Source organism: Mesoplodon densirostris, chromosome 1, assembly GCF_025265405.1.
Source record: "Mesoplodon densirostris isolate mMesDen1 chromosome 1, mMesDen1 primary haplotype, whole genome shotgun sequence".
In the NCBI taxonomy this organism is placed as follows: Eukaryota; Metazoa; Chordata; class Mammalia; order Artiodactyla; family Ziphiidae; genus Mesoplodon; species Mesoplodon densirostris.
This window is the reverse complement of record NC_082661.1, coordinates 237807543-237823725: the sequence shown is the minus strand read 5'-3', so window position 1 is coordinate 237823725 and position 16183 is coordinate 237807543. Positions and strand designations below refer to the sequence as shown.

At 34.6% G+C, this 16183-nt stretch overlaps 1 protein-coding gene across 2 annotated transcripts in view; it reads left to right on the top strand.

The window, feature by feature from the left end:
* The window catches only part of MAP9 (microtubule associated protein 9), a 35388-nt gene extending 20160 nt beyond the window's left edge, over positions 1-15228 (top strand). For both annotated transcript variants that reach the window (XM_060116620.1, XM_060116611.1), the window contains exons 8-14: positions 1595-1665; positions 2683-2851; positions 3610-3699; positions 5196-5357; positions 5478-5623; positions 5802-5934; positions 12808-15228. In XM_060116620.1, coding sequence (XP_059972603.1) covers positions 1595-1665; positions 2683-2851; positions 3610-3699; positions 5196-5357; positions 5478-5623; positions 5802-5934; positions 12808-12930 — 894 coding nt within the window. In that variant the 3' untranslated portion in view covers positions 12931-15228. The remainder of the gene's footprint in view (positions 1-1594; positions 1666-2682; positions 2852-3609; positions 3700-5195; positions 5358-5477; positions 5624-5801; positions 5935-12807) is intronic.
* The last annotated feature ends 955 nt before the right edge of the window (positions 15229-16183 follow it).

Sequence of the window (16183 nt, the reverse complement as noted above, 5' to 3'; positions counted from 1 at the left end):
TATTAGAGTATATGATCATAATATACTTTTAAATGTTTCAGAAATACATACCCAGAAGTGGGTAGGTTTCTGTAGGTCTTCATGTTATAAAAATGAAGCTGTCTGGAATAATTTCTAAGGTTTCAAGTTAGTGAAGGATATTCCTTTGGATATCATTTTTAAATATTTTATAAAATTTAATAAAAGTCTTTAAGAAAAGTTTATCAACATCCATACCTATTTAAATGGATGGACAGGATCATTATCAGGAATATTATTATTATTACCTTGAGAAGATTTGTGATATGTAGGATTACTTGTCCCTACACTACATTGCACCAGAGTACTATACTGTTAAAATTTATGGGGAGCACTTTAGTCTTTATTTCTCCTAAATTTTCTTTTTCTTTCTTTTTTTTCTTTTTTTGTGGTACACAGGCCTCTCACAGTTGTGGCCTCTCCTGTTGCGGAGCACAGGCTCCGGATGCACAGGCTCAGTGGCCATGGCTCACGGGCCTAGCTGCTCCGTGGCATGTGGAATCTTCCCGGACCGGGGCACGAACCTGTGTCCCCTGCATTGGCAGGTGGGCTCTCAACCACTGCGCCACCAGGGAAGCCTTATTTCTCCTAAATTTTCTTTATGCAGTTTCTCCTGCAGTTAATTGGTGGCTATGTATACTTATTACTAGGGGAGATAACAGTTAGCTGAGAACTTGTGGTTGAACAGGACTTTTATAATACAGAGTATTAAGTTTTTATTAAATTTTATGGAGAAGGTTCATTAAGCCACATTCCAGGTATATTGTCATTAACCAGTTTCCTTAGGAAAAAGTGCTAATGCCAAGCTAGGGATGTGTTTACATCTGCTCTCACTTTAGTGTTAACACCCATCTGTCCGTGTAAAGTAGAAAAGTTATTCCTTAAAAGGAAGAAGGGTACTCTGGAATTTATAGACAGGTCTTAGAAATGTTTAACAGAGGTAATTCTAAATTAGAACAGGTGATTTATATATAACAAGTAAGATTATAACATAGTTCTTTCGAATGAATCCTTAGCTTTATTCTTACTCTCTACTGAGTAATCTGAAGTCTAATTAATCATTCCCCTCTAAGGTTTCTTTGTTGGATTCTCCCCATGGAATAAAATGCAGACTCCTCACCACTGGAGATCTCATACGATTCTTCCCGGACCTTATACTCCTCAGCTCTCCCTGCCATTCACTGTGCCTCAGCATCTTTCACCTTTTTTGGTTTCTCAAAATTATCAAGCTCTCCATAGAACATCATGTGACCCTTTGTTATTCATCATTTGTCTCAGCTCTGATGTCGAGCCTTCAGGGAGGCCTTCCCTGATCACATTCATTATTGTGGCTCATCAACTCCACTCTGTCACTGTCACTGGACCCTAGTTTATCTCCTTCATGAGTGACATTAGTTTACGTGTTTATTGCCAGTCAACCTCCCTAAAATGTAATATCCTTATTTGTTCCTGGTGACAGAAATACTTGACACATAGTAGATGCTTAAAAGACATCGATTTACTGGAAGATTGGCCTCTAAGTCTAACTGTGATAGATACAGTGAGTAATCCATCTTTGGCTTTTTCTATTTAATAGAAAATAATTCAAGATAGAAATATGAAGAATAAAAAGTCAACAAATAATAGAGCATCCAATGCATCTGGCAGGTAATAAAATTATCATTTTCCCTCACTTATGGGTTTACATTCCAAGAAAACTAGTTTTAGTTTAACTTCTGTACAGTGAATTTCATTTGGTGTCACTTAATTTTCTTCTTATGAGAACAATGAAGTAGTTTCTTCATAGTAAATCTCCCTAGTTGAATATATTCATTTATAAAAAGGAATTGATCAATGATCCTCTATGTTCTACATTGCTCCTGGGATATAGTTTCTTTCTTTTATTTTTCCTGAGACAGTAGATATACAGTGGTAATAAAGCTGAAGTCCAGTATTCACCTTCTATATTAAATGTCTTTGTCCAACACATGAAAAATTGTACTTTAAACTTAGAGGTTCTATGGACTAAGTTGGTTTATTAAAATGATAAGAACTCATAAATGCTATTCAAAACCTTCTGAATCTTTTAAATTATCATTAGTCAAATAGAACAGGGGTCAGCAAACGTTTTCTGTAAATTTGCCATTTAGTACATATGTCAGGTCTTGTAGGCCATATTGTCTCTCTTGTAACTACTCAGTTCTGTTATTGTAGCAGGGAAGACACTGTTGGTATTATGAAAATAAATGAAAAAGCCAGGGTGCAATAATCTTTATATACCAGAATAGATGGGGGCCAGATTTCCCCACGAACCCTGAAATAGAGGTTACTAGTCTAACTTTATATTTAAGATGGTTTATGTAGCAAAATAACATAAGAAACTTTTAAAACCTACTTATTAATACTGTCTTTTCCCATGTAACTTGAGTCCATGTTTGTTAAAAATGTTTTAATTACAAAACCTAAAAAGAAAAATTGCATTGAAGCTATATAACTTAAAGTAATAAAATTTAAATTATGTTGAATAGGGGTCTTTGTGTACTAAGAACACATCATTTTCAAAGTAATTATAATTTATTAAATTATAATGTAATTTTCAAATATAGTATTTGCAAAATCTAATGAATCTCTCTTCTACCAAGTGCAATTGTAATAGTTAATTTTGATTCATTTGGATCTTTTCAGATTAGTGACCTCTGAGTTCTTAAAGAAACCTGGTTCTCTAAGGAGAACTCCGTTGACAGTTCCCACTTCTCACTATTTAGGGACTTTGAGAGTCTTGGACCAAAAGCCTTCACAGAAACAGAACACAGAACCTGACAGAGCAGATAACATAAGGGCAGCTGTTTATCAGGTAAAAAGGAAAATATTTTTTTTAAAAAATTAGAAGAATTAATCACTTACATAAGGTTTGTTTATCAGGAAATAAAATGACCCTGTCAGAGATGATGATTTAATGTTTAATTTATTTCCTTTATAATACATGAGCAATCCAAAGCTTTTTTTCTTTTTATACTAAATTATCTCCTTCCAGGCTTTGTTTAACTGATCATAGTTGTTCTTAAGGAAAGAGAATATGCCATGGCAATTGATAAAAATACAGCAAAAGCAAAATATAGTTGAGGTACACCTATGTTCTATACTTTTTCTCCTTAAAGTTTATATAGTTATGAACAAAAAGGGTTTTAATTTTTTTTCTTTCCTGAGACTTTCTGCATTTGAGTTAAACTGACATAGAAGAAAGCTGTCCGAATTTTTTTACAATTCTAAAAAAGAAGTCTTTTTTTTTTTTTGTCTTATTTGTTGTACAGAATATTGTACACTTTGGAAAATTGTCCATGTGAATTTCAGAGAAAAATGTTAATATATGTAGTCATTATATTACACATTATATTACACATATATAAATCATATAAACACATGATTTTCTTAATTCTTGCTCATCTTTACTATTAGAATATTATCAGAAAAAGAATGATACTAGTACATATAAAATCTATGTTTTATGTTTTGCTTTTTAAAAGTTTTAATCATATATTTCAGAAATAAATAAGAATTCTACTTCATTTGCAAAACTTTGAATATCATATTGCCTTTTTCTTTTTCCCACAGGAGTGGTTAGAAAAGAAAAATATTTATTTACATGAAATGCACAGAGTTAAAAGAATCGAAAGTGAAAACTTAAGGATTCAAAATGAACAGGTATTCTGAATATAGAAGTGAAAAATATTCTGGATTTTTAAGTCAGTAAAATAGTCTGAATGTTTAGTATTTCTAAATCAACTGTTTTTTAAATGGTGAAATAAATTGTATATAAAAGAATTGATTTTTGATTTTATTTCTCTGGTACTTTATACACTTTTAGTTTGATATAAATATAACTGTTTTACATGAAAACATGGATGCACAGAGATTTTTATTATTTATATGTGAGCAATAGCTTTGGCACTACTGATTATGAACTTATTTTTTCTGTGACCATGTACCTATTTCATTATTAAAAATTGACTTTGATATTGCAACTTAGCCAGGAATATAAAGGATCATCAGACATTAACTTCAGTTTTCCCCTTTTCTATCTTGAGTTTTGTATGTATCTTCAAGAGCAGCCTGTACCTGAGTATTTGCCCCTATCCTTCCCACTGTCTGGAGCTGGGCTCTCATTTCATTCTCTCCTGTACTTCACCCTCTGCCTCTAACTCCTGCCTACAACATGCTCCAGTTCTTTCCCATCTTCTAAAGTAAAATCCCAGAAAAAAACAAAAGAAAAAAAAAAACCCTTCATTGTGCTTTTAATACTACCATGGATAGAAACATATTTCTCCAGTGTACAGCACTGTGTGGAGCAGCCCTGCAGGGGACGTGCCTGGACACTGGCACTGCCTTTGTAGCATTATCTGCCAAAGTCAGTGCCAGATACCTCATTTGCTCTTCACAAATCAGTGAGGGAGCTCATACTTTTACTTCTAAATTATGTTATCTCTGTAATAAAGCTTTATATCATTTAATGCTAAGCAATATTATAAGACAAACATAGAATATTATGGGATTAGATTGAAGTAAGTAAAGTAATAACATACTTGCTATATGTTCACCTACATATTTTCTAATCTGGCACATGTTTTCAACACTTGGGATATGTTTATGCAGTAAGAATTTTATGCTCTGATGTCAGTCAAAACTCAGGGTTAAAACACAGACCTGTAGTTTACTGTGTGACTTGGCCAATTTACCTTACTCTGACAGGCCAGAAAGGTCAAGTTAAGGTTAAAATATCAGGAAAGTTACAGGCCAGAAAGGTAAAGTATATAAATTTACCTTTCTGGCCTGTAACTTTCCTGATATTTTTCTTTTAGTGTGATATTGCATTATGAGCACTTTGCAGTACCAGTTAGCCTTTTACAGTTTATTTTCATAGCATTTGTTCAGTATACTTCCAAAAAATTCCTTCCCATGCATGGTAGTAGATCAATATCTGATAAATGCTTAAGAAAGGACATTTTAAAATGTAGTGAATAATTCAGATAACATTTTTATCAATTACCTTCTCTAAATCTATTTTAAATAGATTGCTTTGAAACCTAAATTGGTGAATATGAAAGGAATTAAAAAAATGAATGTATGTATATCTATATCTATCTATATTTGTCTATTTATACACATACATATTACTGTCTATGTAATATTTTCCAAAATAGAAAAGAGCTGTTAAGAGAGAAGAAGCCTTAGCATCATTTGAGGCCTGGAAATCCATGAAAGAAAAGGAAGCAAAGAAGGTAGCTGCAAAAAAAAGGCTTGAGGAAAAAAATAAGAAGAAAACTGAAGAAGAAAGTGCTGTGAGAAAAAGAGAAGCACTACAAGTATACAGTGGTTTTGAATATCTTAATTATTTTTAAATATTTGAAAATTAATGATTAACTGTGTTTTTACTATTTTATTATATTCACATTAAATAAGAATGTAACTCTGAACTTTTTCAGTCTTTTGAAAAATGGAAAGAGAAAAAGATGGAATATCTTAAAGAGAAAAGTAAAAAGGAGAAAGAATATGAAAGAGCAAAGAAACAGAAAGAGGAGGAAACTGTTGCTGAGAAAAGGAAAGATAACTTAACTGCTGTTGAAAAATGGTAATCCAAAATGATGAATGTTTTGATAGATCTTAAATTAGTAACACTTTAGGCTTTTCTAAAATTCATTTACTTGAATGTTACTAATGCACTCAGTCTCATTATTGCAAAGACACATTAGGGAATCTTTATTATATATTCTCCTTTAACTTGCCAGTGTTTTGACTATCCTACATAGGAATGAAAAAAAGGAAGCTTTTTTCAAGGAAAAGGAAAAAGAGAAAAGAAATGAGAAAAGAAAAGAAGAACTGAAAAGAGCTGAGAAAAAAGATAAAGATAAACAAGCTCTTGATGAATATGAAAAATGGCTGGTAGGTGTTATTTGTTAATGCACTGTGCCTTTTAAATGTACCTGTTCTGACTTTTCTGTCCCTAATTCCAGTTCTATTTGTCCCATGACTACTGACCATTTCTACATGGAAGCTACCTTGTTGAATTCATTCTCTCCTACATATATCATAATTTATTTGATCTACTCATTTCTATTAATGATTCTACTATTCCTTAAAACACTCAGGCTTAAAATTTTAATCATAATAATGTTCCTTACCTACATCCCCACATTTAGTCACTTACCAGTCATGCCCATTCGTCCTTTGCAATGATTCTTCTACCTAAAATTATAAAAAAGTGTACTGACAAGTGTATTACTGAAGGTATACCAGGTTAATTTAGGTGGAACTTGGTCCTGAGACACAGTAAAATTGTATTTAATGAGAAAGTTATTCCATTTTTTATTTTCTTTTGACCTTTCTGATGACCTCAAGGAGAAGGTCTTATTTAAGTGGTTTTTTAATGAAAGCAATCAAGTATGAATGTTGGGAGAAATGATATGTAGCAGGACTTTATGTTCTTTGTTTCAATGTACTTATGTTTATAGTTACTTTTCAGTGATAGCAAGCAAAATACTGTTTTCTGTTTTAAAATATCAATAGAAATATGTATTTTATTCATTTATTTTTGAATAAGTAAACAAGTAATACATTTCAGATGCATAAGTACTTTATGTGAATAGTTAACACATTCACGTGTTCAGCAATCAAAAAGTGCAAAATTTCTCCACAGGGCTTAGGGTCCAGTAGGGTTTCTTATCAAATTTTTTGAATTCATGTCTATCAGCAAGTTAAAAAAAATGTCATCCAGAGTATTTTTTTATTTGCATTTCTCTGGTTAGGATTGAGCTTGAGTATCCTTTCAGTTGTGTGAAGATAATTTGTATTTTTTTTCCTGTAAAGTGTCAATTCATAAACTGAACATTTTTTCATTAGTCTTTTTCTTACTGATTTCTAGAAGCTTTTTTAGGTACTAGGGAAATTAGCCTACCATTTCTGATATGAGTTACAAATTCTTTTCCCATTGTATTGTTGGTCTCTCAACTTTGCTTATATCATTATTTTAGTAAATTTATTTATTTATTATTTATTTTTCACTGTATTGGGTCTTCACTGCACACAGGCTTTCTCTAGTTGTGGCAAGCAGGGGTTACTCTTCATTGCGATGTGTGGGCTTCTCATAGCAGTGGCTTCTCTTGTTGTGAAGCATGGGCTCTAGGGTGCATGGGCTTTAGTAGTTGTGGCACGTGGTCTAAGTAGCTCTGGCTCACGGGTTCTAGAGAACAGGTTCAGTAGTTGTGGCACATGGACTTAGTTGCTCCACAACATGTGGGATCTTCCTGGACCAGGGCTCAAACCCGTGTCCTCTGCATTGGCAGGTGGATTCTTAACCACTGTGCCACCAGGGAAGTCTTATATCATTTTATTCCATGAAGAATTTAATTTTATTTTCAGGTTTCAAATGTATCAGTCTTTTTTTATGGCTTCTGATTTTCAGGTGTAGTTGAAAGGACTTTCTCCAAAATTTAGGGTCAAAGCTGCCATTTTTCTTCTAATAACTTTATGATTTTAATATTTAACATTTTAACATTTGCTCTACTTAGAATTTATCCTAGTGTATGATGGGAAATATGATTCCATCTTTATTTTTTCCACATACATCTTTCATAAAACAGCACATCTTTTACCCACTGATTTGAGGTACTGTCTTTATTATATGATACATTAGATCATTCCCATATTTTCAGGTCTGCTTGTTTCTTAACTTTCTGTTCCATTGGTCATTCTCACTGTACATATTCTAGTACGGCACTGTTTCATCATCAGGACTTTATATATTTTCATATATGTTTGGGTTAATCTCACTTCATAACTCTTCATTCAAAGTATTTTTGAATATTCTTGGGTTTTTTTTTTCCACATACATTTTAGAATCGGTAGTAGCTAGAGACACACACAGGACCCAAATCAGGCTATTTAAAAATAGGATAAACAGATGTAACACTTAGGAATAAACCTAGGAAATGTGCAATACCAATATAAAGAAAACTTCTGAAGGACACAAATGAATACCTGAGAAATTAGAACAAAACTGTCCTTGTATAGAAACAATCTTATAATAGTGCTATAAAGATGTCAGTTTTCCCTGAAGTAATTTACAAATTTAATGCAATCCTAATAAAAATACAAACAGAATTTATTGTTGTTTATGTGTTGACTTTAGTACTGCTATAATGCTAAATCCATGCAGAGAAACAGTAATAAGGCAATCAAAATTAGTTCAGTCGTTTGAATGAGGATAGTAGTGTTCTATGATGATTTCCTTAGATTAAACTCTTAAATAATGCTTTGTTCAAAGAAAAATAAAAAATCTTCTTATATTAAGGGGACATATGCTAATTCTGCTAGTATCTTTTAGAGTAGTAACTGAATGTAAATGTTTCAGTTTTCAGTTTTATTTTCACATTGTCTTGAAAATGAGATAGAATTTCCTTAGTGACTAAGTCATAGGTACACAATGTTTTATTACAGTGGTTAGTCACTTTCTCATTCTAATCAATCCTCTGGAAAACAAAAACTCATCAAAGACCTAAGACAAAATAACTTGCTTTGGTATACAATATATCCCTACAATACAGCGCTACCTAAAAAAAAAAAATCCATGTACAACATGTTACAGCTCTATTCCCCATCTTACCAGTTTCTTATTGAAATTTGTTTGCAGGGAGAATGGAAAAATACCCCTATAAAGAAGAGCTAATTACTTCAATTTTCATGTAAAGTAACATCTCAAAATTTTGATGTAAAACCTAGTTTGGGGAGTGAGCAATTGATGGGTCACTGTTTTAGGTGAAAATTGTAGCCAAAGATCAGGTAAGATGCTTCTTCAAGCTGGTTCCCAGATTAATTCATAGTTACCTTTAATAAGAAAATAAGCAAAAGATTCAACCCCCAGCAAACAACAGACAGAAGGACTTTTTAAGTAACCTCTTTTAATTATTACTCAAGATAACATTGATTCATGTAAATTGATATTAAGTTTGATAATTATTTGCCTATTTCCTGCCCCGACTTTTTAGCACCTACCGGCAAACTCAAGGTTGTGTCCAGTTCCTCTCTCTCCCTATGTTAAATGGAATGGACAATGAGGTTTTTTCAGTCAGTTTCTGAGGACACTGTATGGTCACTGCTTTTCTCTCATCTAGCTAGAGGGCCTGCCTCTCTCTAAAGTAATAAGATGATTGACCGTGGTCCAATTACAGCTTTTATTTTCTCAGTTAGGATTCTGAAATGAGGTTCTCTGTTTATTAGAAATAGCAAGGATGAAAACATTCTCATGATGAAGAGCAAAATGTTAAGACAAAAAGAAAAATTCACACCTCTCTTCAATCCTTTTGTTATATGTGAATAATTATATGTTAATGGAACCTTACATTACCATATTCTCCTTGTGACATTATCAATTCCATTTATGTACTGATGAAAGAAGCATAGACACCTAATAATTTACCAAAATACCACTCCTCCCGAGCCATTCAGCCTACAGAGGCAGGGTTGCCCAAGTGTTCCGTGACACCACTGCTCTTTGGAATACAAGGAAACCACTAAACTTTATAGTTTTAGAAGAAACTTGAAGAAACAGAGAGACAGTCCAAGCTGCAGGATGAAAGGCCAAATGCTATTAACATTTCAAGTATTCCTAGATCATTTTTTAGATTTCATATTAATCCTCAGATAGTCATTTCTTGGAAGGGAGTATAGCAGGGAAATGAAATGGTTCTAAAATTCACCTGGTATCATAAAAATGTGAGATGATGGAAGATAATATTTTCAAAATAATATGAAGCAGGACTATACCAATCAAGCAATGAAATATGAACTTACCATTTCACTCTCCTGTGAATCTGCATTCTTCTACCCTCCTGGATTATTCCCATCAAGTCTCAGGATAAGTAATCTTAATAAAAATAAACTCTCTTAATTCTTCATTTCCCTCCAGCTATGATCCTCATCTTTTTTTTTTTCTTTTCTTTTTCTTTTTTTTTTTTTTGTGGTACATGGGCCTCTCACCACTGTGGCCTCTCCCATTGCGGAGCACAGCTCCAGATGAGCAGGCTCAATGACCATGGCTCATGGGCCCAGCCCCTCCACGGCATGTGGGATCTTCCCAGACCGGGGCACGAACCCATGTCCCCTGCATCGGCAGGCAGACTCTCAACCACTGCACCACCAGGGAAGCCCCTCATCTTTTTTAATAGCTGAACTTCTGGAAAGTTTGTTTACACTTCCTTAGTTCTTCATATCCTTTTCTTCCTCAGTAAACCCCCATCTTATCCCTTTTCTGAAACTAAACTTTGAGAGTTATGATTTTGCCAGAGCATCTAGCCTATGGTATGTATTCTTTTCTGCCCTGTTTCCTAGACCTCTGGGCATTCTGCACAGTCGATTTCCCCTTCCACTTGAGCTGTCTCCTCCTCTGCTGCCACGTTCCCCAGTTTACCTCTCAGCATTCTGCCTTTCTTCTCCAAATCACCTGTTGACAACTCTTTTTTTTTTTTTCCAAACCTGTGTTCTAAATGTTACCATGGCCTGCCAGGCCCCGTCTGATCTTACACATATACCTTGTCATTCTCATCTGGAACCCCGCTCCCATCTCCCACCAGGCTTTATTCACACTGGCTCTCTGGCTTCCTCTCCCATCCCAAGTTTTCCCCACTTGTCAGAGTCCTCACACACACTCTTCTGTCTGCATGGGGTGCCCTCCCCTCAGTGCACATCACCAGTGGCTCCTCTTACCCATCACGTCTCAAAGTGACTTTCCCTGAATCCACTTTTCTTTGAAAGTAAGTACTTCCTTTCACTTTTTATCAATCACAACAGCTTGTTTATATGTTTCACAGAATTTCACACAATTTGGAATTATCTGTTGTTTATGTACTTGTTTATTAGCCATCTATTTTGAAAGTTCCCTAAGGGACAGGAACAGTAACCTGTGTGTTTGTATTTTATAATCATTTCATGCATGGCTCCCTGTATACTTCTTGACCCAGAGTAAGATCTCAATGCTTAACATTGAATGAATGAGCACAAATTACAGTATAGTACAAGTAGAATAATAGCCTCAGAACCTGTTACCTATAAGGATGTACTATATAATACAGAACACAAATTAGTGGATGCGAGGCAATAACAGTTAGGATTATTTGTGACATTTGGACATAAAATCACTTCAAGCAATTACTTTACTGCAATACAAACTTCAAAAGATTTAAACATTAAATATAAAGTGCCAAACAATAGAATACAGCATATTAATAATACAAAATAAAAAACCAGTATATTTGCTGGCTGGAGGGTAATTTCCTACAACTTTGGAGATTAAATCATTATTGTCCAGCAAAGTCGAATATATTCATACCCTACAAACTGGCAATTTCACTCCTAGGAATATACTTGGAGAGAAAATCTTAGCTTATAAGCACAAGGAATCAAACAGGGATATTTACAGCAGCATTGTCTTTGTGTGGAATAAACATTAGAACATCATGTCTTCAACACAAAAATAGATCAGTAAACTGTGATATGTTGATATACTGGAATTCTGTGCATCAATGAACTAGAGCTACAGCTCCATATAGATGGATCTTAGAAATATGGTCATAAATAAAAGACAGATGCAAAAGAATATATAGCATGGTACCTTTTAACATAAACTCAAAAAACCTGCAAAACAAAATTATTTGTTATTTGGTGATGAAAACGTGTGTGTGATAGAGGTATTAACGGATGCACTGCAACTATAAGCACTAAATTCAGTAATGGTTATCTCTGGGTGGTGGAGAGAAAACAGGTGTGGTGAGGGAGTGGGTACAAGGGCTGCACAAGTGTTGGTCATGTTTTATTCCAAAAGGCAGGTAGTGGGTACACAATTTTTGACTATATTACTCTTTAAACAGTTTAGTTCTCTATGGTTGAAATATTAATATTTTGGTAAAAAATTAAGGACTAAAAATAATGTAGATAAAATGCTGCAAGGATAATATTTATTATATGAAAATATGTAAATTGCTAAAAATTACAAGCACAAATACCCATACAGTTAGAAGAGTCAAATAATAGAGCAAAAATTTCACAGAAGCACTAAAGAAATGAAAATATGCTCAAGCTCAATAACAAGCAAAGAAACATGAACCTCAATATTCAAATATTTTTAAACACTGTGAAGTATCCTCTGCTGCCATCACATATTCAACCTTTGCACCCAGTAAATTTATTTCTGAGACTCTGTTCTCAGAAAGTCATCACTAACTTCTAATAATTATTCCCTTTGAATTATAGGATTACAGGTCTTTTTTACCCTATTTTACATAATTCTTTTAAAATATCACTTTTGGGGCCTCCCTGGTGGCGCAGTGGTTGAGAGTCCGCCTGCCGATGCAGGGGATACGGGTTCGTGCCCCGGTCTGGGAGGATCCCATATGCCGCGGAGCGGCTGGGCCCGTGAGCCATGGCCGCTGGGCCTGCGCATCCGGAGCCTGTGCTCCGCAACGGGGGAGGCCATAACAGTGAGAGGCCCGCATACCGCAAAAAGAAAAAAAAATAAAATAAATAAAATAAAATATCACTTTTAATATTTAAAAAATTAAGTGGTGCGTTAACGCCTATTGATAGTATACTCATAAATTAGCAATATTCTCTAGCTGCTATTACTTTATAACCAATTAAGCTAGCAAATGACATTTAAATACCTTATAATGATTATTTTGTTCTTCAGCAAGCAACTTGATTTGAAAATAATGGTCATATTTGTATATAACTTTATATATAAATAGTTTTGTATTTTCTCTTTAGGAAAAAAAAGAAAAGAAGGGAAGAACTGAACGAAAACCAAAGAAACATCATCCCTTTCTTGAAAATGAGGCACTTCCTCCATGGAGCCCTCCAAGCAGAACTGTGTTCTCAAAAGTGTCTTGATAATTCTTATTCTTGCATTATTTAGTTATTTATCAATTCACCAATTTTAGCCAATCTAAATTTAAAACTATTCAATTATTTATAGTTAGAAGAGTCTATTTTAATTAAATGCTGGTCACTTCTGCTGACAATGAAAAAGATGCTTTATAGTTTAATCAGTGAAAGCATTGAAAGCATTTTGAACTGTAGATAAACTGCTTCAAATGAAGAGCTAATAATCAGATTGCTTTTATCATTGAAATACATAACCCTTTATCATGTCCTGATAATTCTTATAGTCTGATGATCCATGATCACTTTCCCTAACCTGTTCATGTTATTAGTATGTTTATTCTCCAATATAAAAAGAAAACCAGGGCTTCCCTGGTGGCGCAGTGGTTGAGAATCTGCCTGCCGATGCAGGGGACATGGGTTCGTGCCTCGGTCCAGGAAGATCCCACATGCCATGGAGCGGCTGGGCCCGTGAGCCATGGCTGCTGAGCCTGCGCATCCGGAGACTGTGCTCCACAACCGGAGAGGCCACAGCAGTGAGAGGCCCGCATACCACAAAAAAATAAATAAAATAAAAAAATAAAAAGAAATAAAAAGAAAACCATCTAGGTACCATAATCATAGAAATAATTCATTTTGTGAATGATTGCACATCTAGATTCGGGTTTTAAAATGAATGGTCACTGGGGTGTATGCAAAGAAGGTGCAAGAAATGGTTAACAAAGACCTAGAAGAATTAAAGAAAAAAACAACTGGAAGACTTAAAGAACAAACAGAGATGAACAACACAATAACTGAAATGAAAACTACACTAGAAGGAATCAATAGCAGAATAACTGGGGCAGAAGAACGGATAAGTGATCTGGAAGACAGAATGGTAGAATTCACTGCCATGGAACAGAATAAAGAAAAAAGAATAAAAAGAAATTAAGGCAGCCTAAGAGACTTCTGGGACAACATTAAACACAAAAATGTTCACATTATAAGGGTCCCAAAGGGGAAGAGAGAGAGAAAGGACCCAAGAAAATATTTGAAGAGATTATAGTTGAAAACTTCCATAACATGGGAAAGGAAATAGCCACCCAGGTCCAGGAAGCACAGAGAGTCCCAAGCAGGATAAACCCAAGGAGAAACAGGCTGAGACACATAATAATCAAATTGGCAAAAATTAACGACAAAGAAAAATTATTGAAAGCAGCAAGGGGAAAAAAACAATTAACAAACAAGGGAACTCCCATAAGGTTAACAGCTGATTTCTCAGCAGAAACTCTACAAGCCAGAACAGAGTGGCATAATATACTTAAAGGGATGAAAGGGACAAACCTACAACCAAGATTACTCTACCAGACAAGGATCTCATTCAGTTTTGACAGAGAAATCAAAAGCTTTACAGACAAGCAACAGCTAAGGGAATTCAGTACCACCAAACCAGCTCTACAACAAATGCTAAAGGAACTTCTCTAATTGAGAAACACAAGAGAAGAAAAGGACCTACAAAAACAAACCCCAAACAATTAAGAAAAAGGTAATTGGAACATACATATTGATAATTACCTTAAACATAAATGGATTAAATGCTTCAACCAAAAGACACAGGCTTGCTGAATGGACACAAAAACAAGACATATATATATATGTTGTCTACAAGAGACCCACTTCAGACCTAGGGACACATTCAGTCTGAAAGCGAAGGGATGAAAAAAGATATTCCATGTAATTGGAAATCAAAAGAAAGCTGGAGTAGCAACACTCATATCAGATAAAATAGACTTTAAAATAAAGAATGTTACAAGAGACAAGGAAGGCCACTACATAATGATCAAGAGATCAATCCACCCATCATAGGAGCACTTCAATACATAAGGCAACTGCTAACAGCTATAAAAGAGGAAATCAACAGTAACACAATAAAAGTGGGGGACTTTAACACCTCACTTACACCAATGGACAGATCATCCAAACAGAAAATAAATAAGGAAACACAAGCTTTAAATGACACAATAGACCAGAGAGATTTAATTGATATTTATAGGACATTCCATCCCAAAACAGCAGATTACACTTTCTTCTCCAGTGCACATGGAACATTCTCCAGGATAGGTCACATCTTGGGTCACAAATCATGCCTCAGTAAATTTAAAAATTGAAATAATATCAAGCATCTTTTTTGACCACAACACTATGAGATTATAAATGAATTACAGGGAAAAACACATAAAAAACACAAACACATGCAGCCTAAACAATACATTACTAAATAACCAAGAGATCACTGAAGAAATCAAAGAGGAAATCGAAAAATACCTAGAGACAAATGATAATGAAAACATGATGATCCAAAACCTATGGCATGCAGCAAAAGCAGTTCTAAGAGGGAAGTTTATATCTATACAAGCCTACCTCAAGAAACAAGAAAAATCTCAAATAAACAATCTAACCTTACACTTAAAGGACCTAGAGAAAGAAGAACAAAGAAAACCCAAAGCTGACAGAAGGAAAGAAATCATAAAGATCAGAGCAGAATTAAATGAAATAGAAACAAAAAAACAATAGCAAATATCAATAAAACTAAAAGGTGGTTCTTTGAGAAGATAAATAAAATTGATCAAGCATTAGCCAGATTTATCAAGAAAAAGAGGGAAAGGACTCAAATCAATAAAATAAGAAATGAAAAAGGAGAAAAAACAGACACCACAGAAATAAAAGCATCTTACAACTAAGCATCTTACAAGCTGTAGTAGTTGTTTGAATACTACAAACAATTCTATGCCAATATAATGGGCAACCTGGAAGAAATGGACAAATTCGTAAAAAGTTATAACCTTCCAAGACTGAACCAGGAAGAAATATAAAATATGAACAGACCAATCACAAATAATGAAATTGAAACTGTGATTAAAAATCTTCCAACAGGGCCTCCCTGGTGGCGCAAGTGGTTAAGAGTCCGCCTGCCGATGCAGGGGATACGGGTTCGTGCCCCGGTCTGGGAGGATCCCATATGCCGCGGAGCGGCTGGGCCCGTGAGCCATGGCCACTGAGCCTGCGCATCCGGAGCCTGTGCTCTGCAACGGGAGAGGCCACAACAGTGAGAGGCCCACATACCGCAAAAAGAAAAAAAAAAAAATCTTCCAACAAACAAAAGTCTAGGACCAGAGAACTTCACAGGTAAATTCTATCAAACATTTAGAGAAGAGCTAACATCCATCCTTCTCAAACTCTTCCAAAAAATTGTGGATGAAGGAACACTCCCAAACTCATTCTA